The sequence below is a fragment of the Ambystoma mexicanum genome, chromosome 13 (assembly GCF_040938575.1).
Source record: "Ambystoma mexicanum isolate Mex_15411 chromosome 13, UKY_AmexF1_1, whole genome shotgun sequence".
Classification (NCBI taxonomy): domain Eukaryota; kingdom Metazoa; phylum Chordata; class Amphibia; order Caudata; family Ambystomatidae; genus Ambystoma; species Ambystoma mexicanum.
The window spans coordinates 578,071,205-578,097,977 of record NC_090938.1 but is presented as its reverse complement, the minus strand read 5'-3'; the positions used below and the strand labels follow the sequence as shown (position 1 = coordinate 578,097,977).

The window sequence follows — 26,773 nt, the reverse complement described above, 5'->3', positions numbered from 1 at the left end:
CAGGAGGCTTGTCCTTTTTCTTGGTGCGGGTGTCTCTGAGATAAGACCGCGCGTCTCCAGACACCGCCCTGTCAGCCAGGGCTGGATTGACAGGCACCGGAGGTACTGTTCATTTAGGAGTTTGACAGTATCAGTCTGTGAAGGAATCCTGGAAGGACCAGGGACGAATAACCAGGAAAAAGCGGACTAACAACGTGCAAGAAGACAGGACGAAAGAGGGATAAGTGGCAGCAAACATGTAAGGGGCAGCAAGGAGAGAGGCTGCCTAACAGGTAAGGAATACGAGCAACGATGCGCTGAGCTCAGAGTTCGAGCTTTGAGATGCGCAGCTGAATTCGAGTCTGGCGCCTATCTGCCATGACGAAAACAGGATCTGGGAAACTAGACCGCTAATGTGGCTGGAAAGATGCTGGCGCATGTTGGAAGGAAAAATGGATGCTGCAAAGCGGTGCTGTTGTGACCACGATCTCCAGAGGGGGTGAGCCCATCGAGTCATGACACAATCTAACACTCTAACACCCCCCCCTTTCTGACCCAAACACCTCTCTTTGCCCCACAAAAGACACAGACCCATAGAGTGGTTTACATGACATTTCCCGACACAAGAGTCAGGCAATTAATCAAAATCAAATACACCTGACAGACCTTTGCTTTCCGCACAGGGATAAAAGGTGGAGTACCAGAGGATAAGACTAGCAAGGCAGACCGCACAATGTGAGGGCTAACTCAGCACAGCAGTTCAGGAAGAGGTGAAGGATGGCAAACACCAAGAGGGTGACAGTGAGAGAGGTAACCTTGCCCTTTTTGAACAAAGTCCGTGAAACCTCTGCAGATGAAAACCTAAGGCCGCGAACAATAGTCAGCGTGTGTTGCATCAGATGTCTACGGTATGTGAGACCCTCCTCCGCTGATAACCAAGTTGGGGAAGGATACTGGTCTCAGTGGTAGCAACCTTAACTCCAAGGATAAATAAAGACAAGTGGTTCATCACAGCAGGTAAGTCGAGGGGAGAATCGATAAGAGACCGAACTGTGTTGAAAGAAAAGTAGCCAACAGTTAATTTGAACTTTGAAAGACTTAATGATATGATTGAGGAAAGAAGGGGAAAATCAGCAACAGAGAGGTCCGGCACCATGTTGGTGCTCAGGCAGGAAGCTCTGGGTGATTCTCCGATGATAGAAACTACCATAACCAGAAGCCCTTGGGAAGAGGTGAAACGAGGTCATAGTGGTCATACAGGGGTCTTGTAAAATCCTCTGTACTGTCGAAGGTGTTTAACCTGCGGATGAATGAGAAGCGAAGGGAAATTAATCCCGCTTGGTGAAGTGAGCGCATGAACAGTGTGTTCTACAAGTTGCCAAGAGCGAACCCGGAAGAGGGAAGTTGACAAGCAGGAACGAAGCCCGAAGTGCTATTTAAAAAGACATTAAAACTTGTGAATGTAACAGGTATTGGAAGACCAGGGGAAGTGAATGGTCCCCCTTGTCAAGAGAGTCCGAGCGAGCCCAGGAAGATCCAGGGCTGAAAGCTATAACCCAAAATTCTTTGAGAAAGGAACTGTTCAATTGATTACTTGAATACGAAGGGGCAAAGCCCGAAGAATAGTTTACAAAGACATTAAGATTTGTGAATGCAAGAAGTATTGGAAGACAAGGGGATGTGAACTGTCCCCCTTGTCATGTGGGGTCCAAGCCCGGCCGAGGGAGATCCAGGTGTGAAGAGTTATCACCCAAAGTTCATTGAGAAAGAAACAGTTGAGTTGATTCTTTGTGGAATACGATTCATAAGCCGTCAGCTCCCGTAAGACGGGGACCCAGGGGTGAAGTCATCACCCAGTGTGAACTGTGGAAAATAACTCTTTGTTTGTTTGTTTGGAGTCGGTTCCCGGAAGAGGGGGACCCAGGGGCGAAGCCATCACCCAGCGTGAACTGTGGAAAATAACCTTTCATTTGTGTTTGTTTGTTAGATACATCAAGCCCTCAAGGGTAAAAGACTTTTTAATGAAAAAGAGACTTTACCATCAAAGTAACTGATAGGTGGAACGGAACTGTCTGCTCGTGATGAGAAAGCTCGAGCATGTGCTCCACCCTGCATTCATTGTTCAACTGTTATCATTGTTGAACTGTTATCATTTGGGTCTTTCTTTACTGTTGTCACCATGATTTCCTTACAATGTATAGGAAGTATTTTTCTAATTTAGTAAAAGATATTAAATACATGAGGTATGGTTGCTCTATGTATCGAGGGGTGTTTTCCCAATCATGGCAAAGGCCCATCAGCAGTCAGTGAACAGGTTTCGTAAGCTGGTCGACGGGGTGGTTGCAGTCAGTTTGCAGATGGCTCAAGTGCTGCAGGGCGAATGGAACATAGGATCTCTGGTAAACAGGAGAGTTCATTGTTGGAAGGGATTGCCATTTATGAAACCTGCCGGGTTGTTTGAATAGATGGCTTCACCCAGGACACTTATGGATATCAGATGTAATACATTTCAGGAGAGCAATTGTGCTGTCAGAGAGTGGGCGGAACTAATGTGAATAGGAAAGGTCAACAGTCATAAAAATCGGACACCGGACAGGTTTGGGCAATGCTGTAAGCAAACACAAATAGGTCAAATGGAATCTACTTGTCTTTCTCTCATCTTCATGTGTTTAGGTATTTTTAGGGCAGGTCCGTGTGCATCATTAATAGGAATTCAGTTATTTTGTAACTAAGAGGCAAAGGTTGGCACCAAATTTGGAGAGGTTTCTGGAAAAGGGTGTGTTGAAAATGTAAACCTTCTAATTATACATTTTAGGGGATTGTGTTATAATGTCTGTGGCCAATGAAATGTGTGGGTTTTTGATTTCTCTGTAAAGAGTGACCAATCATGTTTGGAGGGTTGCCTGTCTAATGATATCTGGGGGAGTGTTTTAACTGTTGCAAACTGTGTATGTGTTATTTGTGTGATTCAGGGAGACCAGGGTTAGTTTGACTGTTAGATGTCATCTAAGCCCCCTTCCAGCCTTTGTACAATAACCTTGTTTTATGGACAAAAGGCGCACTTACTAATTTTTGAGGTGGGACTAATTTGGGTGAAGAGGTAGAGCTAAAGGTCCACACCCACAAGAGTAATAAAATAAAATATGCATCAAAAGAGGTGAACAAAGATATTCTAATTTATATAATCAATTAATGTGATATACAATGTAATTATTGATCTCATCAGTGATGTCATGTATGATGTAATTAGTGATGTCATCTGTGATGTCACACGCTGATCACACGCTGACGCAACAGGGGGAGCATAGTTAAGGTGGACTGGTGAGTGCTGAATTTCAGGGTTTTCGATGCATTAAATCTGAGCACCTTAACTTTCTCTTAACTAATAATTTTTCAAGGGTTTTGCTATACCTTGGTTTCATCGGGTCCCACTAGCTAGTGACGGCCTTCGGCTGTGGCAACTGTACATTGTGCACCAATAGTTTTATTTTGGGCCCACTAGCCATGGGCATGTTACGCCATTAATTTGTTACCAAACACCCATTGCCCTCTGCCCAGTAGATGTCAGTGCTGCAGATGTTAAATCTGTGTTTTCTTACTCCTTATTCCCGCAATAATTTCACAGTGATAATTTCCAATAAAAGAAAATCCTGCATTGCCATGGTAATCTCGTGAGATTCCCTCGGTCTTCCCCTGATAAACTGGATGTTTTCTAACTGTAACTGTCTCCCCAATCCACCCCCAAATCCCCAACTTGACATGGTGTCTTCTTTCCCACACCGGACCTCTAGCCTGATGTGATTGCTATTGCTATTTCTATTTAAAATTCACCATCTAAGCACTGTGGTTCAAAACAATCAGTGTCCCCATAAGAGTGACTGCATACACAGAAGAGTTTTGAGTCTCTTTCTGATTCGAGCTCGTTAGTAGACCCTGTAAGGTTGTGGGGGAGTTTATTCCAAAGTTCGATGGCATCTTTTTTCCTCCTCCATACAGCATTTTGAGTTCTTCCATTTGCGGCTTCTCCCAGTAATCGCAGGAATCACTCACACTGAGCACACACAATTCATTCAGCCTCTCTGCTGCGAAGCACCAAGGCCAATTTTTATAATGTTTTAAGGAACAGGGGAACAGGGGGCACCCCTATGTCTCTCTTGAATGTTTTAAAAACTACTTCGATAGGTTTACCCTAAACTAGTGAAGCAAATGAAGTCAATGCTTTGTGCCCAAGGTATTTCTTATTTGGTCCACATCTGCCCAGCTGTTTTCACTCTACGGCTGTCCAAAAAACTGGACTTTTTCCCTATGGGAAAATGAATGGGGGAAAGCTGAAAACTGTTTTATATTTTCTTAATAACTTTTTCATTGTTTAATGAATTGTTCCCAAAATGTCCAGTCTTTTGTGACAAACCTTTTGTTTGGACAATTTCATCCGAATACATCCCGCAAGTCAAAAGCTATTAGCCTCCCTCAGCCTCTCAGCGGTAAAAAGCGCTAAGGCTGATTTAAAGGTTTTAAAGAGCAGGGTGGAGCCCTGTTCTCTCTCGTATATTTTAACAACTACTGGATGGATTAACCCCAAACCAGTCATGAAATTTAAGTCAACGCTTTGTGCCCAAGATGCTCCTAATTTTGTCCAAACCAGTGGTCTCGCTCTATGGCTGTTCAAAAACAGCACTTTTTCTCTATATGAAAATTAAGGTGCTGAAACAGTGAAACTGTGCTTTGTTTTCTTAATAACTTTTTCATTTTATAACGTATTGTTCCCATAATGTGCAGTTTGAGAGCTAGTTGGCCTTGGCAAACATTTGGTTTTGAACATTTCATCCAAATCCATGCAAGTTAAAAGTTGTTGGTTACAGAATTTTGGGAAAACATGGCTGCTTTTTCATTCCTGAAAAGCCTTTCAGCCTCTCTAATGAATTCTGGGACAAATATATAGCTATCATTTTGAGAGAAGGGGGCACCTCCTTCGCCATCAAATATTTTAACTATTGGATGGAATAACCCCAGAGCCCTCCCAGAAATCGAGTCAACGCTTCGTACCGAAGTTATTTCGTACCTGCTGCAATTCCATCCAACAGTTTGTGCTGTGTAATGCACAGAAACTTTGATTTCTTTCTCTATGGGAAAATGAATGGGAACAGGCCAAAAAGTTAGTTTTTTTTTACTTCCTTAATAACTTTTTTTTGTGCAAATCTTTCCAAAATGTCCAGTCTTGAGGGGCCCATAATAAAACTTTCCGTTTGCAAAATATCTGCCAAATTTGTTATGCAAGTCCAAAGTTATTAACAATTCAATTTTCGGGTTTCCTAAGGTACTTGATACTCACTTTAACCATAGTCTGGCGACTGCTGCACTATAATATATATGTTTCCAAAAAGGGTTAAGAAAAGTAAATCACCCTGGCATACAGCAATCATATTAACGTAACAACCTCTATTACAATAAATACAGATACCTTAACAACAAAATACAATAAAAAAAACATCCCGTCTTATAAGTCATAAAACACCAACGTTAAGATGCCAATGAACCTTGTACTGCAGCCAATACCCCCTTAGGAATGTGTTCGTACTGACATCACAGGAGCAATTGTGACTGATATCCTGAGCAGTATATGTATAACATCACATTCAGGAATGATGTCACTGATCACATGACTCGTGGCCGCCATGGCAGTGATTGATCATGTACATTTTTCCAACAGCCCTTACAGTACATGCTGTGCGCCACTTACCATGGCTTTAAACGTCCCTTCCTTGCAGACAGCCTGCACACCTTGAAAAATAACTTCACTGATTCATTGGGAAGCCATTACATTCGTATGTGTCAGCTGCCCCTTCGTAAACGTTAGGCGGCCTATATCATTTACCAAGAGGCGTATGTGTTATGTTGTGTTACGGGGTACTGCTGTAGCGTGGCTTTTGCCATTTCCATGGCCCCTGGCCAGAAGACATATATCCCATCAAGTCCATGTACTGGACATGTGATCAGCAGCAGGTGAATCCTGGCATTTACCTTCTGGCAATGCAGGAAAGGCTACTGCGCCCGGGCATTGCTGCAGGTCATGCCCTTCTGGTGATGCAGGTGGGCACGCTCCCCTTGGGCATGGTCAGCGGACATTATCTGGGCATGGGTCCACATCGTACAATGTGCATACTTCGGATAGGAGCACTGCATCACAGCATTACCTTAATGATGCTTTCTTTAATAATAATAATAATTTAGCATTTATATAGCGCTTCAAAACCTCAAGTATCTGAGAGCTGCTTATTATTACCCACGGTGTGTGGTGCTCATTTATCCACCTCGGAAGGATGAAAGGCTGAGTTTGGCCCTGCCGGGATTCGAACCTGCGCAGGCTTGGCACAGATGTCAAAGCGAGCGCCCTACTCGCTGTGCTATCAGACCGGCTATTAATATTGTTGGTGATGTCATATTGGCTGCCACCATGGAGGTCATTGATGATGCAACCTGTTATAGGCAATGTTGGGCAAATTATAGTTGCACAAAAAACCATAACCGTAGAACTTTTGTGTTTTTTAGGTTTAGCATTATAGCCACCTCAACCAAGTCGGGTTGGCTGTTGGGTGTGAAGTGCTAAATAAATAGTAAAATATTAAATAAATGATTTTTTTTTTATCACAGTAAATGTTAATTTGAATAAGAGAGCTATAACTTCCTGAATCTAAAGTTTGCCAGTCAATAGTCATAGATAGAAAGCACTTCTGCCAACTAGTATTGTGTGTTTACTGCACAGCATCAAAGGGTCCAAGTACATTACATTGTGTGACAAGGCGAATACTCTGGCCTTGTCAAGAGAGGGTGAGAGCCCCTCTCAGTTAAGGATGGGTGGTCTATAGAGGAGCCCAGAGCCAGTCCTAAATCTCGTGGCACTGGAAGAGAAGGCCCAAAGTCCTGTCCAACCATGCCAGCATGTTTGTTTAGAGACTCTTATCCTCTTCAGCCCTACCTCCTTACGACATCATTGCCAATATCGTCCTCTTGAGTTCAGACCTCCAGCCTCAGAAGTGCACCATCAAGCAGGAGAGCAACATGCTGCTATAGAAATCACCCAAAAGGAGAGAGAGCACCGTCAAAGGGGAAATAACGCAAAGCACTGTGGGTGGAGTATATCACAGCCGCCGGAGCTCTACGACAAAGCGAGTAGCCGCGTCTAGATGGGAAACACAGGAAACACAGCAGAGCTGGCCAGCTGCATAGGCATGCCCTCACATGAGCACAGAGGCCCCCTAGAACAGTGGAGGAATAAGGGGGAAATGGGTCCTCCACTGGAGAACTTAGCGGAGGCCCAGAAAACCGGGTCCCAAAACATAAACAAAAACATTGATCCAGATACCTCTCCATCTTTGTTTCCCCTCTTCTTTTGACACACTCTGGGTGGGGAAGATAGGGCTAGATTGGCCAGGGAGAGTTACCCAATCCTTGTAGAGGCAGAGGGATATATGAAAGGGGCAGGAAGTGTGGATTGTTCAGATGAGGTGAAGGTGGAGGATGGCCAAGAGACCAGCTGGAGGATGAAAGGAGTGGAGATTTGTGGAGCAGGTTCAGGTATTGACTTAGAAGTGAAAGTGGTTCTGCAGTTTTGAGTGTTCATGTGCGTGTGAGAGATCAGTGTAAGGAGTGAATGAATTGAATGACAATGGTACAGAAGGGTGTTTGCATAGTTGGGATGGTGGAGTAGTAGTGTGGAGGAGGATATTAGCAGTAGTGTGGAGGAAAGTAGTAGTGTGGGAGGAGGGGAAGAGGAGTATGGAGTATAGGGAAGTAGAAAAAGGAACGGGGTGGCCGTAGGAGGGGGAGGAGTAAATATCAAATGGTGTAAGCGAGATTGAGGAGGAGTGAGAGATCAACGGGGCAATAGAAATATGGGTGAAGTGAACTGGAGTGATAAGAGTAGAAATGGAGAGGTAAAAGTGGCCGTGACAACCAGAATCAAACCAGTGCAAGTGCAAGGCACTATCCCAATTCCCATTATCCCAATTAACTTTTGATGAAGTAGAGAGAGTTAAGAAGTCCCTCAGGGAGATTAGAGGGCCAGCTTTTAGAATGTCCTCACTAGCCTACCATAGTATTTAGACTGTTGCAGTTACCATTCAGTAGCTGCCACTAACCCAGCATCAGGAAGCCTGGGCTGGGAGGGCTGGGTCGAAAGAAGACAAGAGAGAGGGGGTGGCCTTAGGGCACACACATATCGAAATAAAAACCCTCCAACCATCGCCACAACTGGGACATGGTGCCAGCTGTGACAGTAGCACGGTATATTCTCAGTACATACCGTGAGGTGAATCGCCTCTATTTGCTTTTCTAAGTACCTGCAAAAGTGGACAGATTAGGGCTGCCAGACACTAAAGCTCTAAATGGCAGTGCAGGCTCTCCTGCACTGTATTCCCACGTGACATCATCATGTTCAGGTGAGTGAAAGGGAGCTTGTATTGGGCGAGAGCAGTGCACAACAGCCCACTCTCTGAACCCAGGAGAGAGCAGCGGAAGACATCCTTTCTTTTGTTAAAAAGAGAGCAGCAGGGGCCATCCCACTCTAACCTATCCAGGAAAAAGCAGTTGGCAACATCCGGCCCTACACTGCTAAGGGGAAAGCAGTGAAAACCATCCTAGACTCCCTTACCCAGGAAAGAGCAGTTGAAGCCCGCCCATTTGCTAAACCCAGGAGAGAGCAATGGAGCCATCCTTCCTTCTCCGAACGAATGACCAGTGTAGTCCAACCTACTTTACTCCACCTACAATAGAGCAGGGAAAGTTATCCTATTCTCTTCTGCCAAAGAGAGAGCACTGGTGGCCATCCTACTCTACCCCGACAAGAAAAGAGCAGTGGAAGCCATCCTCCTCTACCTCACCCACCAAGAAGCAGCGAGCGATATCCCTTCTTTCACTGCCCAGGAGCGCCCAGTGAAATCCATACTACTCCACACTATCCAGGAAAGACCAGTAAAACCATTCTATTCTACTCGGCCCATGATTGAAGAGTGAAAGTAATCCCAATTTTCCACCACTTAGATAAGAGCAGGCGTAAACATATTGTGCTCTTTTGCCAAGGAACGAGCAAAGAAAGCCACAACCCTACACCACCGGCCAACTAATTGAGGGCAGTGGAAGCCATCCTTGTCTCCCTCACCTGGGAAAGAACAATTTAAGCCATCCTTCTCTACCCCACCCAGCAAAGTGTTGTGGGTGTCAATTTACACAATTCTGCTTGATGACGGTTTTGGGAGCTCTCCTACTGTGTCACTGACCCAGAATAAATTATTGTAAACCATCCTACTCTGCTACCAATACAGAACGCACTCTGGAACCCACTCTACTTGGTCGTGCCCAGGAAAGGCATGTGTAAGCCACCCTACACTCTTCTGCCTAGTGGCCAGCAGTGGAAGCCACCCTACTCCCTCATGCTCAGTTCAAGGTAGTAGAAGCCATCCTACTGCCTACCCAGAAAGAGTCACGTGAATTATTCTCTTGGTGATGGTTAGCAGTGACAGACAAAAGTTTGGATATATCAGTTCCTCAAATGTGGATCTTGCTGAGACTTAAAACAACTTTGTTAAGGGAGTCTTGCCTAGATATTTATAATTGAGCTTTCGTTGTGATGTGCCTTTCTCCAGTCAAATTACTGCTGTTCACAAAAACACCAGGATATCTCCCAAGAGAGAGAGTTTTAGGTTTGTAAATTGCCAATTTTAATTAGTTTCACTTTTTAGATAATTGGACTGAGACTTGGAGATGGGTTATTCTCTGCAACAAATTAAAACAGGGGCACATTACTTTCTAAGCGACATGCATCTCCTGGAAATTTCAAGTCGCTGCCCTTTTTAAATCTTGTTCAATCATTGTTTTGCAAATGCCAAAATGTTTTGATGATGATAATAAAAATATCATGTTTTTATAGATAGCTTCATGCCGGATTCCTCCTCCTTCTAAGTGCTGCAACAGTAGCTGTCATTAGTATTGCCCACATGAATTGCACTCATTGGTTGAATGCCTTCTCATCACCCCAATAACAAAGGTGCTGGCCAAATTAGCCACCTCCGAGAATGTAGATCGCTGGTGGCCAGAATTACCCATGCGATTCTTCTGCTGAGGACTTTACCTAGTCATTCCTTGGGCCTTCTGACATCCTGGCACAGACTTCAATGTACCAGTGGAAGTGACATCATACACATGATGACATCACAGGAAGTGATGTCATATGACCTTTTATTTATTTATTTATCACTGTATTTTAGTCCATAAAGAACTTTTACAACACCACATACAAATATATATTTACAACATTAACATATATGGCCTTTTTCTGATAGGCTGGGGGCAGAGCCTTCATATGCCAAAACAGCTGCACACGGCCAGATGCTTTACTCTGATTCTTGTTATAGATTCACTTGGCAGGTATAGTCATTATATGCTTAATACAGCCCCCAAGTCTGAGGTGTTGTCATAATGTTCCAAGTGTAGTTTACTATATGCAATTATGCCTGTTTTATGCATGCCTGTTATAGCCTCACACACCAGGGACGTCATAATATGTAAGGTACAGCTTTACATGTCCAGCGGCTGCCAACATATTTCAAGTGCTTTCTCAATGTTCTCAGAAATGGCTTAAAAGCAAACTCAATGTCTCATCCCCTGGTTTGGTCAGGTGCCTCCTCACATGTTCAGATACTGCCATCCTATGCCAAGTGCATTCTCGCAAGCTTCAGAAATGCCATATAATGCCAGCCAATGCTGCAGAAGCATGGTATAGTCACCATATACAATGTGCAATATTGCCTGCCTATGCACTACAATAGTATGCCAATTGCAGCCCGGAATCATCGAAAGCAATGTCTTCTATTGCAGGTTAGAACTTCATCTGATTGTTGGATTCAACGTATGTAATGGACTGACTCACATTTGCAGGTCCTGCTATCAAATGCCAGATAAAAAAGCCATCTGATTCAGGTCAATGTCTGGTATGGTCATTATATCTCCATTTAGTGCATTAATATGCCAAGTGCAGCCTCGATTGCACACATAATGCCATTAAATGCTAGATAATGCCTCATAAGAATATACAGACTTTATATACTGCTAAACGCTGGTTCCTCCCGCTTCTAAGCACTGTGATAATATCTGTTTTTGTTCCCTAATTTAATGGCACAGCCTCAATAGGATTAGGGGGTGAGTAGGGCAAGCTCAGTTTTATTCGTTGGAAGTTCAGGCTGGTCTCATGTCAGAGGTGAGCACTTAACTCACTGGGCTATCCACCCTGACAATATTAATGTAACAGTCGTCAGACGTAAGGTGCAGTCTCACATAGCCAGTTGCTATCACCTTATATCAAGTGCATCCTCAATCCTCCAACTTAATGTATTAGCAAAATAGCACATCATGTGCCATTATTTTGCAAATATATGAATACGAATAGCTGGTCAGAGAATGCATGCTTCTGTTTACAGTGTATCCCATGCATAATGTTTGCTACAGACGTTTGGTAGCTGCTTTTATGACAAGCTGAATGGAGCAGTTCAGCAGCGATCGTAAGCTGATCTGTGACACAATGAAAAAAATCAACATCTAAATGTTTCTTACATATATAAAAGCCTAAGTAGCGGGATAAAATAGGCTTGCGAGAACTCAGCAGTCTGGACGGATCTTATATGAAGACCTGCCCAGCATTAAGAGGGCAACTGGTTAAGCAGACATGCGAGGAGTGTGTAATTTTGTAATCGCCCTTCAGGAGTGTGCACACCGCTGCTGCTGTGATGTTTAACTCATTACAAAGCCTCACATGTCAGAAGCAAGCCCTCAATACATGAGAGCCCTGGCAGGTCTTTTATCCCCTGCAGATCAAGCGGGTTCCAGGGGAATGCTAGGGTTACCACAGGGGAAGCCAGCGTACACGGCCGAAGACCGTGGCCACTGCCCATAGGCTGAATGCCATATCTAGTGGCCCGTAAAGAAATGATGGTATAACAAAAGCTTAAAATTCACTGAAAAATCTTTAATTAAGGCGCAGTTAAGTTGAGCAGATTTAACGGAAGAAAAGCCTTGAAATTCAGCAGATGTGGGAAGTCATGACCAGCTTAACTCAGTGCGTTCCCGTTGCAAAACCCATAAGCACATACATATTATAAGAGCAGGAATTCAAAATGACACACCAAATAGCAGTATGGGGTACATAGCATTTTGGGGGACATCAACAGCAGCGTGCCGAGTTTAGCTGGTCATGACTTCCCACATCCACTGAATTTCAAGGGTTTTGTTGCGTTACATCTGCTCAACTTCACTGCACCTAACTACATTTTTTTCAGTGAATATATATGTACTTTATCTAATTGAAAACCATTTAATTGTAACAAAAATGTTACATCAGTCAATAGAGAAATAGCATTACCTTGCATGTAAAGTCACTGCTAATTAAGGAAATGTGAAAGCCCACTAAAGAGAGTAACTCTGACAGACGACTGCCCACTTTTCCTACCGACTACTTTCTAAAACAAATGCAGAAACACATCTTTCACGTGGTGCCTGCCAGGTCAGAGATTAACTGCAAGTACTGTTTTTTTTAGCTTGTACCATTTTGCATTCACGTACAGTAATTGTGATTTATTTTATTTTCCCCATGTAAATTCATAACTATAAGTAACAAAATGCAAAGTGTTGGATGCCTAAAAACCAGAACTGACCCATCAACCCACCCGAGAGGAGGCCACACAAGAACTCTGTAAACGTTTTTTAAAGTACCCTCTAAATGGACCGGTCTGATGAAGTTACCTGCTTTTTGTGTCCCCCCTTGACACGTGCATGCAGCAGCTTGATGATGTGATTAATATGAAGTGCCCACAAAAAATGGAAGACAGCAATAAAAAGGGCTTTAACGCTCTAAAATGTTTTAAAGAAAAGTTGTTTACTTAGTTATTCCGTTTAATTCTTTTTGGGAGGTTCCAGCAGTTTGACAGAGCAACTGGGGTCTTATTGTGGTTTTGGCATTGAGGTGCTAACGTGCCATCTCATCCTTTTGCCAAAACACTGCACAGTCATGTATGTGCCTGACCCTGTTTAAGTAAGTAATACAAACAAAGACATAGCAAGCGTCAGGCAAGTGGGAGGAGCTTTAGTGGCGTTGTGCGGCTGACGCGGGTGAATAACGGCGCAGTATATCTTTAAAGTGTTTATTCATGTGTAATTTGTAGTGAAAGGATTCCAAAAGGCAGTGGTGTTTTACTCCATAGACAGCATCTCTGGAGCCGGTGCAGACACATCAAAATCATCTCTTTAGTCTGGCTTCCGAGTGAGTGTTAGTTGGTTCTCTGGAGAGCGCTAGAAATGTAGGATACAGATACTTTAGATATTGGAACTATGTGGTGCCCACCCGTTCACCCCAGTCTTGCCCAGGCTGCCAGGCAAGGCCGGCCCAGCTCCTGCTGTGCATATGCCACATGCCTCAATGACGGCGTTAGAGCGACACAGCTTTGCACTGCGGCCACTCCCAAGGTTGAGTTGAGAGCCATCCACATGGTTGATAGAATTGTGTGAGGAGGGTCCTGCGGTATCAGGACTCATAAGATGCCACAGTACGCCACTGGTGGGTCACAGAATGTTTAAGGGGGATGCCCACGAATATTTGCGGGTCACATGGGGGGCGTGTCCACCAGCATTATTCCTAAATCTCTTTGTGGTCTTCTCCAAAGTCCTGTCTCCAACAGCCTGGTTATGAAACGTTGAAATCCGAATCAGTGAGTTTGTGGCCCGTGGAGTGCGGGTCTACGGGGTGATCTTCAAAACAGGTAGTTTGGGGTACAGTATGCGAGGACCTTGAAGTCAAATGTTCCTGTGTGTTTGTGTGCTCCTGGCTCACACTACTATGCTGTCTCCATATCGCGCCCCACAATTATTGCATTTGTTAAATAGCACAACACTCATTTCAACTACACTCACCCCCTCAAAGAGCCAGTTTGGCCAAATGTTTTCTGTGCAATGTTTGTTAAACAGAGCAGCTCAGAAAAGAGGAGTATACACCCGATTCCCAGAGGAGTTCGGGAGTGGCTCAATGAGGTTTCCAGTCATCACAACTCTACAGGTACCCCCAGTTTTCAGCTGGCAGAACACAGTGCTGCAGGGAGAGCAGATTCAGGGTATCAAACTCAGCAGGGAGCCTCGCCCATACCTTTGACCGTCCTTCGTGTCATCCGAATATCCCACTTACCACTAATAGGGCCCGCTTGAGTCCATCTAATGTCCATCACGCAACCACACAGCCACTACGTCTAGTGCCATGAATAGCTGGGCCTAGATATTGCCATCACAGTAAATCCTTTGGCTTAAGTGGAGCTTAACATTTTTGAAACTTCCTCTCACCCTCACTGATAACTCAATCAGAGAAGCATGCATCCCTGCTACCACAACCATATTACCTTCCCCTCATCCCACAAGTTTTTACCTTATGGAATTACTTGTTCTATTAGCCTGCCCCCCTTTTCTACTGCCCATCCAACCCAACCCACTTTCTTACTATCCACAGATTACAGTCTGGAGATACTGTTGAGGGGTCACAATTGGCTACCTCTCAGACAAGGTCAGGCACTGTAAGACCGCTATGGTGGTGATAGGAGCAGTATAAATATTAGATAACATAATATGACATAGAACAAGACATTTGTTTGGCATTAGTCAGGTAGCATGAGGACCTATCAGGCTCTCGCTGTCTGGCCTTACAATGCTTCCCCCTGCAATGTAAACCAGACAGGACAGTGTAAGCCGTCTTGTGGGCTAATGTGGGCTAGTTTGATGATCTAGTGAACTGTACAGTTTGTATTTTGAACAATGCAATTGACCAATGTGCATCAAAAGCCACCATTTGCCATAATAGTTTCCAGGGTTCTATGCCATTCCATCGCCTTTTTTTCACTGTTTTTTGCTGCTTGTTTTTGGCTGAAAACACACATTGAATTTTTAGTTTTTTTATTTGGGGGTTTTCTCCAGTCCCGCCTTCCTAGTTATGTACTACCTATTCCCCACACTCCTTACCCATTATATCCCTTTACCCACCCTCCATTGTTTTGTATTGGTTTTTTTCAGCCAAAACATCGTCACCAAAAACTGTTGTGAAAGAAAACCTGGCGATGAGTGTCTTACCGTTTACCGTGGAACTAATAGAACAGTATGCCATGAAAAGTCAGCATTAGCCAATTTGTCTGGCTCAGGGGGCATTTTTTTTTGTCTGAGCCCAGGCCTGGGAACTAGCACACACAATGATGCTCACACTGTTTACAGCGGCTGTCAGAAGCTTGCTTTGTCCAGGCACTTCAGCCAGTGTACACTATCACAGAACATATGTGTACAAAGCTTTCGATGTGTCTACTGCCCAAGATAACATATTTTATTTATTTTGCATTTTTGAAGTGCTTTTGAAGTGCAGGCATCGAGGCGCTGTTACAGGAATTGTTTTTTTTTTAAATTGCATAATTGTTTTTATTTTTGTCTTAGTTGCATATTTATAACGCACTTAAATACCCAGAGGCTTCTATGCACAGACCCGGATCGAACCTGTGTTGCTTCATGTCGTCTTGCTTCCAAGGCGAGGACGTTGCCGCTGAGCTATCCTCCCGGGATAAATATGTTGATAATAACAAACGTTCAAAAGGTTCCTTGACTCGGATTTTCTCCATCACGTGTGCAACATTCCCATTGAAGTAATGCTCTTAATTGATCAAAGGTGTGAAGCTGTGCATTATTTGTTTCCAATATGCCAAATTGTGACACCCGTATCTTTAATGTGTGTAATTACAAGAAGCAAAAAAAAGTCAAAGCAATTCCAACATGACTGCTGAATTATTTGGTGTATGGCAGATGTTCTTCATCTGGGAAAAAGTGGTGGAGTTTGACTATTTATAGTGTGTTTTAACTAACTGCATGGGAGGAATATTGTGTGGCCAGTCTTTGCGCACGAACAATCGGTATTATGCATGAAGTTCTGGTTTTAGCTGGCATTTCAGATCCACCGCCAAAAGCCCAGTGTTCGCGAACTCTCCGCTTTAACAAGTAGGGCGGTCTTGCTCAATGCAGTGACCCGTAGAATCCAGTCAGATGTTCAGAAAGAATCACACATTTGCAAACATTCTCCCAAACATTTGACTCTAGTTTAGTACCAGGTGAGTCAAAAAGCGCAATCTTAACTAAAATTCGTTAAGCAAAAACTATATTTTTGCTTAACGGATGTTTCAATAAAAAAGCCAGGAAAGTGATTTTCTGCTCTGCACAAACGCACACATTCTGGAAATCCCTCGCAATTGTTCTGGAACAGAATTTGGCTTTTCTGTCTAAGCATGCTCACAGGGGATATGTCCACAAAGCACTCCACGGAGAAGTAGGTTGTGATCAACAATGCTTTTCTAACTGTTTAATAGCATTATGTTTGCTCCTGATTGGTTACTGTGATCTCATTGAATCCCTCCAGCCTGAACGGTGGGAAGAGAAACAGGGACATGGTGAAGATCAGCATGGAAAACCAGGCCATTAACAAGAGGCTCCAGGAAGGCAAAGCCTATTACAACCACAAGAAGTGGGAAGAAGAGTGGCAGGCATGTAATACTTTCCTTTCTCCCATAATCTGGACTGATCAACCTATTGTGGAAATTGACTCTAGAAATGAATGGGTAGATTTGATGAATTGTTGATCTTCGGAATTCAGGTGTCTGAATGCGTGCACATTGTATCGCCATGCCACACTTGTTTACATATGCGCCAAATAGCAAAAGGGTTATACTTCAATGCGTTTGTGAACCAACCATACTCAATAGCCAATAGCAACATATACGGGTGCTTTACCTATGATGTAGATCTTGGTTCATTTTAATTTTGGAATTGACTAGTCAGACAGTTAACTCAGGGTTAAACGCTTGATGTATGCAACCTGCAGTCACAGGTTTAAATCATAACAGACCCTTCCACCTTTTGATGTTGATAAGAAGAAGATGATTAAATGGGGTAATAATAACACCAGTTACTGCAATGCTTAGAAGGGGAATGGATCCAGCAGAAAGCGCTAAATACAAACGCAAATGCGACATGTGCTATTTATTATTTATTTATTTATTATTTATGACATGACAGATGTGCTTGATCTTTTAAGCTAGTTGAATCTCTGGCTCTCAAATGTAATGTCTCTATATGTCTGCTCTATGTTCAAATGTGCTTTTTGGCTCTTTGCCTTCATGATCTTTGCAGACTGGATTTTAGTTGAGTATGTTGTCCTTCACCAAAGCCTCCTAATTGGGGTTGGTATCAAAGCACATTTGTGAGAAGTGACTTGATTTATAATGCTAAAACCAAAATACCAAGGGCAGAGATGTTACTTAGGAAGAAAGGTTGTGCCGCAGATACTTTGGGGCTCGGAAGACGGGGAGCAGCCGAAGCAGCTAAGCATGATTGCAATGATTTCACAGTAATGGGGAAAACAATGGGTTGTGATGAGAAAGAAGGAAAGAGCGAGAATGTATGACTTTTCATTTGAACCAATCATTTACCTTGAAAGCTTATGAGTAAGGTTGTGTCCCTCCACTCTTGTGTATGGAGATCTTCCCGGGACAGCGAACCTTCAACACATGTTGGCTGTTTGTGAAATCCCAGAATTCAGTAATTAAAGGGGTGGCACCAGATTAGGTTATAGTCAATTAGGGGGATATCATAGAGCAGAGCACGCCTAACACAGTTTGTCCCCGCGTTTGAACATGTGTGTTGTAGGTTTCTGGCAGCGCATTGCTGGATTTTGCCTCGACTGCCTCTGCTCTGTACATGCTCAATGAGTTCCAGACTTGTATTGCAGTTCATATAGTTACCAAAGTGTGTAGAGGTCTCACCAACAGTTCTTAAGATTGCGAATAGGCCCCGGCTCTGAGAATATGCCACACACCTGCATCTTCATTTTAAGATTCAAGATATGTTGCTTATTTACCATTTGAATACTATCTTCCTTAGTAACCAGCCCTGATTAGGAAATCATTCATTTCATTTGCTTTGTCTGGTAAAAGTCCATGAAAACAAATACTTACAATCAAAAAAATCAATGCAATACTTAAGACACACCTTACACATATTAAGTACTCCCAAATGGCATAATTGAAATGCCTAAATATCACAATAATCTAATGTTGATAATCCATTGTAAAATCATGAGCAAATATGCAATGCCAAACTGCATTCTGAGGCTACACAAATGTCATTTCGTGAAGTGAATGTTTTGTACACGACGACTGAATTATCAACACATGGATCCGCAGTGTGATTGCCACCTTCAGATAGTTTATTTTCGCCAGCCGTGTGAGCATGACATGGATCACACTGCCTATGTTACCCTCTGACCGTCACTTCGTCTACATAAACACAATCTTCCATTTAGCATATAAATGCTTGTTGTTATAGAAAACTTTCTCAACCACTATTTGCGAAAATATAAATATGCAGGACAAAACAGAAACGGAGTCTCTGGTACAAAAACAGAGTGTGCTCAAAATACATCACTTTGCCCATTTGGATGTAACATGTTTTAGGGGGCGTCTGCCTAGTTTTAATTTAACAGTGATTTTGCTACCAAGACCTCATTGCCTGCATATGGCAAGCTCGCATGATTTGTGTTGCCCAAACAAGGGGCTTCTGCTTGTTGTGCATTTTGTGTTAAGGCAATCGGGGGGAAAAGCAGCGGGGAAGCTCAAACCTCCTGCCTGGCTCCCCTAAATGCACAATATCGTTTTCTGTTCTCCCCATCTACAACTGTCACAGAAGCAAATGTAATTATTTTTCCTTTACTCCACAATGTACACCCTGACACCATCACAAAAGCAGTTTGAAGGTCAATGCTGCCCTTACTTTCATTTCCAGTTCTGAAAACACTGCAAATTCTTTGTTACTTCCTCCCTTTGAACGTTGTATGGTGCGCCAAGTCCCCCTGGTTAGAGCAGGTACTGTACACGTGTTTAAATAACATACAATTACATAAATGAATATGAAAAATAGTAGTTGCCTTTACAAAATGAGAAATTCTATAGGGCAAAAGTATGTTTTAAAAATATGATCAAGAGTGCCCTCTCCCTTATGGAAGCCATCCTAACAATTTGAAAGAGCATGTATTTCTCCTACCTGCTATCCAACCTTGTCTGTACCAATTTCCAAAAGGTCTTACCAGTACTATCTAGTAGAGAAACTGAATGGTAATTCACAGGGTTCAACCATCTTACGTGACCTTCTTAATCTGGAATTATCACTGTGCCGTACTAAATTGTCCATCATAAAACCATTACAAATGAGATAGAATTGGGGTCCGGATTTCCTGTTCTGTAGAGAAGATCTCCACAGGGTGTTTATCCAGTCTGGGCGCTTGACCGTCTACCTCGACCTGAATCGCTTGCTTGACATCTGATTCAGTAAAAAACAGTTTCCTCAGGGCTTAGTTGTTCTAAATGTAAGCCTTTGTACCCCTGATGGATAAAGAGATGGACAATTGTTGAACCAGGCCATTTCAAAAATATAAAACATCAGGGAAAATAGTACTGCTAGTCCTAGTTACCAACTTCCACAACCTACTGGACATGCCAGATTTGAATGCTTCTTTAAAACTGGCCCATTACTTGTCTTGATGCACCTCATTCTTCTTTTGTAATTCTTTTCATACATAAGTCAAGCATCCATCACCTGCTGTTGATCTAATGTATTCAATAACTGCAGTGTGGCTGTTTGACATTCTTTGATAAACATGTGGTCTAACCCTGATTTCCGTATTTGTCCTTCTGCTAGTACAAGTTACAAATAAGCACCCTAATGCCAATAAATTAGCATAAAGCAAATAGTGCAATACATCTACCCCAACAGGATTAGCATAACTTTCCTGTAGACGAATGAATGATTGGTACACTAGTGGAACTGTAACCTGTGAGTCTAGATTGTTCCAGTGAATCCTTCTCCCATTATTGGACGCTGATAGCAATGAGCCACGCTAAATAGCCGTCATTATATTACAGTTACATTTATTCCAAAAGGCAATCAATTCTTAATGTGGGGTTTCATGTTCACTTTCCAAAATAGTTAAAACACTAAAACACTAAATGTTTGCGGTACATCAACTATTCATATGCATAAATATATAATAAATATAACTTATACAACAATGTTAGTCTCGCAGGGCATAATCGACAAATCCAAGCATCTCAACCCTGATTCATGTAATGCATTGGTCAAAGGAATCATGGTCATATATGTCCTAGCTGTGAACTAGGGAATTTAGACCTGCTACTCATTTGATTGAATTTCATCATTGAGAATTGGAGCTGATGTAATCGGATCTCTGTTGAAACATCCTCAATTAATGTGCGCCGCATAAGGGTAGGCTGATTACCCACAGTGAAGGACTAGAGCGTATCTGGTCTTCTCTGGATACAGGTTTCTTAGACAGCTTCTCTTGCACCGAACCAGGTTTTAAAGCATTTGATTAATTCTACTCAGTGGTCATTATCGTTTCTAAAACCTCTGATGCAAATTCAAAGTTAGGGAGGGAAATAGCAGAATTAGTGAGCATGTCAAGGTTTGGGTAACAGGCCCACTCTTCACATTTGGTCAGTAAACAAGGGAGATATGCTTCCTTCACCAACCGTAAGCCAAAGTGAATGCCTACAATGTTTTCAGTTTGTAGTTTACAATAGGGAATTAGGTTGGGATAATTCATTGCCCCAAATAAATATATAGATGACTGTGTAAAGGTCAAGCTACAGCTTTTGCAAAAGGACCTCAGTTGCATATCTAGTAAGGCACAAAAGGGCTTGATCAGTTTGAGTATTAATACACATTTAAACTTTGTTGCAAGTGTTAATACAATCATATTTGTAGACAATCAGGCAACTAGAAACAAGGTTCCCTGGTTCCCTGGGTACATCATTTGCATATCCCTTCTCACATAATGATATTCGAGTCTATACACATAATAACCTAAATATGATTGTGATGCTAATCGATGATGCCTCCAGGATTTTCAAAAGGATCTTGTAATCCTAGAGTAACACATGAGATGAAAATATAACTTGTATTCACAGTGATTTCGCAGGATCTCCTGTTGAGATTATTTTTTGGGAGAAACACATTATATTTAAATGTGTATATGTGGGCCAACCAGCTTGGGAAAATTACTACATTTCAATATGGGGTGTGTGGCAAAATAGACTGAAAGCTTATCTAGCCAGGAGGTCTTAAAAAAGGGAGACATGTGAACAACTTTAAATCATTTCCGGGGGTGTGCAATGATTGGGGGTGTACAGTGATTAAAATGACCTAAATTAGGTGACTGTACATTTGGTTGACTCATTTTGAGTGTGCCGACCAAATACACACATATGTATGTTAGGGTGTAGGATGCTGAGAGGTGGGGAGGCATGGGCGACTTCCTCATAACAGAAAAAAGGTAGGTAAACCAAGTTTGATCAAAATTCCAAATGAGTCATCAAAATGTAAAGCAACCTAATGATGGTCATTTAAATCACGTTGGGCAATCTTCTGAGTTTGTTACTAGTTACAATGGATTCAGTGGTAGAGATAATTGTTAGCAGAGGAGTTTACCCTGGACATATTTAGATTAAAAAACACACAAAATGGTGAAATGTTAAATGCTTTTGGCATTTTAAATAAGAAGAAAAGAGTCATTATTCATGAAAATGAAGTGATGACAAAAAAGAGCTTAAAACATACAATGAAACTGATATAGGTCACCAGAGTACATATCCCAAATCATTAAATGTGGACATAACATTGCAGCAGAAAAATGCCCACCAATTTAATAGAAAAATCATTTGGTTCCACATAGTATTCTATATCACTGCCATACAATTGTAGCCAGGCACTTTTAGCAAATGTCAGCTAAATTCACCACACCCTTATTCACACGCACCCTTTTCCAGCTTTCACAGTATAATTTACAAGTGAGGGGCACAAACCCAAATCCCAAAGCACCATTTCAACCTTCCCTTTGCTCTCTTCACCTTTTCTCAGCCACTCTGATCAGTCAGGAGTCTTTTATTTTCTGGTTTGAACTATTTTAGGATTTTTTGGGATTAAATATTAAAGTTGGGATGTTTTTGCTTCTTCATTTTTACCTTGGTTATTTTCAGTTAAAGTGTTTTTTATCACTTCATTTTCATTAGTCTTCATAATTCCATGTTTTTGTTCAGTGTACCCTAAACTGATTGGATTTCCCTTTGGATATTTCTTCTTTAACCTGAGAGATTCCATGTGCTCACGGGTATACATTGTTCAATGGGCATATGCACCTTTTATTGTGATTCTGAGGGTGTAATTCAGACTAGGAAGTCATTCCCTGATTACTCTGTGTGTACAAAATGGCTGAGGCAAACCTTCTTCTTCTAAACTTCAGCCATGCTCATCTTCATAGGCCTTTTTTCAAAATTAAAAATGTATAGCACCCAGAGGCAGTGGGTAGCAAACTTTCTTCTGACTTTGACCCCAGCCATATTCAACTTCGTAGACCTTTTCGAAATTAAAACTATCCAGCACCCAGCAGGAGTAAGGACGCACAGACAACCTGCCTTCTCCTCTACATAGACACCATGGGAAGTATGAAGGGACTTACTCTGAGACCTTCTCACATTTACATGGCTACAATATTTAGTTGTCCCTGAGCTTCTAAGTGATGAAAGGGTGCACAACCGAAGGTGCCCTTTCATCAAAGGAAACTCTTTTCTCCCTAAGCACTAAAAACCTTTAGCACCATGGCCTTGATGCTGGGATACTAACACTATTAATGCTATTCTGTTGAATGATATCCCAGCTTTGTTTTTGATCCAGAGACATTTTGTTAGGATACTGTTCATGTCTTTTCAAAATATCATTAGGGTGAGTCACAATGTGACTATGGGATCAAAAATGAATGTGTGCAGTGCAGTCTATGATGCAACAGTGCAACTATCTTTTATTCAACATTCAGGAATATAAAGTGTCTTCAAACTCAACACAACTCTTTCAGTTTTTGCACTATGACTCCCAAATCTAGCCCTGTTCTCCTTCCTACCCTCCCTTGGATCTTGGGGGTGATGGGCAAAATAAATGTATGAGGCAGGTATTTAGTTCCTTTCCAAGCCTGGCTATGGCTTCTGGCCGGAGGTTGGATAGATCAGTGCTTGTTGTAGTACAAATTGTGGATGCCATCTCAAATACAATACTAATGTCCTAAATTAAGAGAGTATTTTGCCTCTTCCCACCCTTGGAACCTCTTGGGTCTTCACCAACACTCACTATCTTTGGTCGATGCACGCTCTCTGGATGTTTTAAACTCTTTGTCATTCTTGTGCCTTCTTTTTACGGTTTGTTTTTCATGTACAAATTGTAGCTATGTTGGAATAAATGTAATTTTCTGTTATATACAGGTTCCCTGTCTTTCATTTTAGAATACAGCTCACACTGGTTTCACTTGGATTTAAAGTTTCATTTAGAACTCAGCATCTAATGGTTTTTACTTGAATTTAAAGTTCTGTTTTACTTCTGAACTTAACAAGCGGTGCATGGTGCTGTGTGAGGATTGTAGGTCTGATGTTTCATACTGTACCACTTTAACAAGGACACATGTCACTCTTAATTAGCGTGCTAAGATGCAAGGCCATGGCAAATTCAAGAAAAGCGTAGCCCCCGTGCAGAGAGAAAGAATAATGACTGAAATAAAACAAATGCTTTGAGAAATTCCTATACGCTCGGTGGTAAAGTCTTCAACACCTCAACTGAACGCAAACTGAGGTTTATCTTTGATTAAGACCTCTTCGCTAGAGGTGACTTTACATATTATGTAATGTTATGCCATGCTATCTTATGTCATAAAGCTTTTATACTGTGCCCATCAACCCATAGTGGTCGGACCGAGTTCGGGGTGGTCCGGATAGTGGCATATACTTCCCCCGTCTGGGATGGACCAGAACGTGGTGTATGAGTGAAAGGAATAGGGAAAAAGGTGAGTGGATAAGAGAAGCAGGGGGGAGGGGTGTCGTATGATGGTACAAGGGATTCATTATTCGCAGATGAAGTGCTGATGAGTCATGCTCTGCCTACAATCAATTCAGAATTGCGAGACTGGCTGTTCGCTGATTAGCAGCATCTCGATGTAAGCGAAGAACATTTGATTTTACTGCGAATAAAGATATGGCAACTGCTGCAAAAATGTATTCTGCAAAAGAACATTCGCAGTAATGTGCAAATTATACCGGTTAAAATGTAACTCATTTTCATGAAACTGATTTTCGATCAAATTGATATTTCCAGAGACTTTACTCCAAGGACAGGCCTTTGAGTACAATCTGGGCCGACGCATTAAGACTCGTTATGAGAAACTACTGTTGCCTGACGGAAACAGAGGACTAACACCGTAGTAGAAAAGCAGAGGCACATCCATGTTCAAGGGCACTTTCAGGGTCATCCTAAATTAGTCGAGGGGGTAAATCACAGCTTAAAATCCAGATGCAATACCTTTACGGAGGGGTATTGCTAGGTCTGGAAAATATCTGGGGCTACAGTAATGTCGGAACTGTCAGGACTCAGGATTGGCTGCCCATATTGGTTCTAGCCCCTTAGCTTCTATCCGGTGCTACAACCAAAAGCACAGGGCTATAGTACCCCCCCAACCCCCCCTCCAGCCCTCCTCTTAGCGATGCCTTTGCCTTTACAGATTGATTTACCTCTCTGCCCCATTTTCCAACACTGACAAGGCGGAGGAGGGGCACAGAGTGGATATAAGATCTTAGTTCCGCTCCAACATTTCGACGCTGCAACTGCTCGTCATCAAGAGGTTGCCAGTTTGGACTGGCAGACCCTTTAAACAGGTCGCCCCCCTGCCCAACTGGTAACACAGAGCAGGGACCCAAACCTTACCAGTGAGCAGGGGCCTAAACCTACAAGGTAAGGAGGGGGCTGCACTGCAAGGGGTGAGGAAAGCATGTGGGAGCATGCTTGGAAGGTGAGGAGGGCATGGGGACTAGGAAAGCATGGTGGGGAATGCAGGCAAGGTGTGTGGGGGCTAATGTGTGAGGGGTGGGGATATGTTTGTAATTTTGGGAGGGGGCTGGGTGGTAGGTCGAGAGAAAGACGGGGGTAAGAGAGGGGGGGTATATGTGGTGGGTATGATGGAAGGGGTGGTGCATTTTAGGGGTAGTGGGTGAGGGAGCCCAAGGTGAAGCGAGCGAGGTGGAGGAGATTACAGGGTGGGATCTCCTGGAATGCAAGAGAACAGGAAGAGTTTTAGAGGTACAGGGAAAAGGCCTAAGGGGAGCTGTAGGGATTAGTACAGATGAGGGGGAGGGACAGTTGCATATGTCGACCAACTGGGGGCAACCAATCAGCAACTGCTCGTAGCGAGGCAGTAATTAGGGGCAAGCAGTTGGGGGAGGGAGAGGGCGAGCAGGAGTGGTCGACCAGTTGCTAGTCTATGAGTAGACCTACATCTCTTGAGTCACGGATCTGCCTGACAACATGTGAAAACTTGGGGCCAGATTATCTGACATTTGCACTTGGGCGAAACATTGATAAAATGCCATTAGCACCGCTGTTGCTGCTTAGGTAATACTGAATGGACAAAGTAGGTATTTTCCAATCTGTATTATCTAAAAACATTTGCACAATGGAAAAAAATGAATCAGCCCTTTTATTGTACTACCTTTGCAGCATGAAATGCAAACTAATGCGCTTACTGTGGCTCGTTTTATGTTACACAGCAAAAACAATAAAAACAAGTCTGCTTCCGTTTTGAAGTGGTACTTGTTTTCTTAGGCAATATGGATTGGAAAAAAGCCACTGTTGCTAAATTAATTTGTTCAAATTTCAAGTATGCCGTTATTACCTCCCTCTTCCCCTCGCGGGACCCGGAAAAGACGCCTGGTTTTACCAGACGTCTGATCCGGGTCCCACAAAGGGAACCTCGTAATTGGCGCTCCTGTAATGAAGGGGGCCGGTCCCGTACTGGCCCCCTTCATTACGGGAGTGCCAGGGTTATAATGAGGCCCATAGAGAGTATCAGGCGGTAGGCTGGGTAGCGCTGCAGGCAGGCACTTACACAAGAATGACCAAGCATTGCCTGGAGGGTAACAGGGGTAGAAGCATTACACAGACCAGAGACATATAAGGACTAGAGCATGTATTGGAATGATTGGGGGTGGGTGAGACTACGTGCAATCGTGTTAGATAGGAAGGATTAAGAGGCTTGAAGTAATGCGACAGGGTGGGCGTGTCTTTAAACGGTAGGCGGTGTAGCTTACTTGCTAGTTTGACTGAGTGAATGTTGGTGTTTATAATGTCTGAAAAAACGGAGTTCCATTTGGGGGCAGGGTGGGGGGCAAGGTGGGAGAAGGGTTTCCAGAAACCACCAGTATACTAACAATTGGGAGTCATTATGACCCTGGCAGTAGCCGTGCCGGTAAATACCGGCACGGCTGCCGCCGGAGTCATGAATTTTCCAGCACCCGGCAATGGGGACTTACCGGGGCATTCCAGCCCCGGCGGTCCCAGAAATTCCCCTTTGCCGGGTGCTGGAAGATATGACTCCCCATTCCCATTTGAGTCCCATTGGACTCAATGGGAATGGGGAGGTTGGATGCACGGCACCATTCACGAATGTTGCCGGTGCATCCGGTGAGGTCTGCACGCAGGTGCTGTTCCGCCAGCCAAGTCAGACATGGCGGGCTGAAAGGCACCCACTCGTAGAACTCGTAGTTTGCCGTTCCGGAAACAAGAGTAGCGGCAAGCTTTCCGA

At 43.1% G+C, this 26,773-nt stretch overlaps 1 protein-coding gene across 1 annotated transcript in view; it reads left to right on the top strand.

Annotated features, from left to right (window-relative positions):
- CFAP97D1 (CFAP97 domain containing 1) overlaps positions 1 to 26,773 on the top strand; it is a 624,049-nt gene that overhangs the window by 541,969 nt on the left and 55,307 nt on the right. The window contains exon 4 of the mRNA XM_069634404.1: positions 16,451 to 16,574. Coding sequence (XP_069490505.1) covers positions 16,451 to 16,574 — 124 coding nt within the window. The remainder of the gene's footprint in view (positions 1 to 16,450; positions 16,575 to 26,773) is intronic.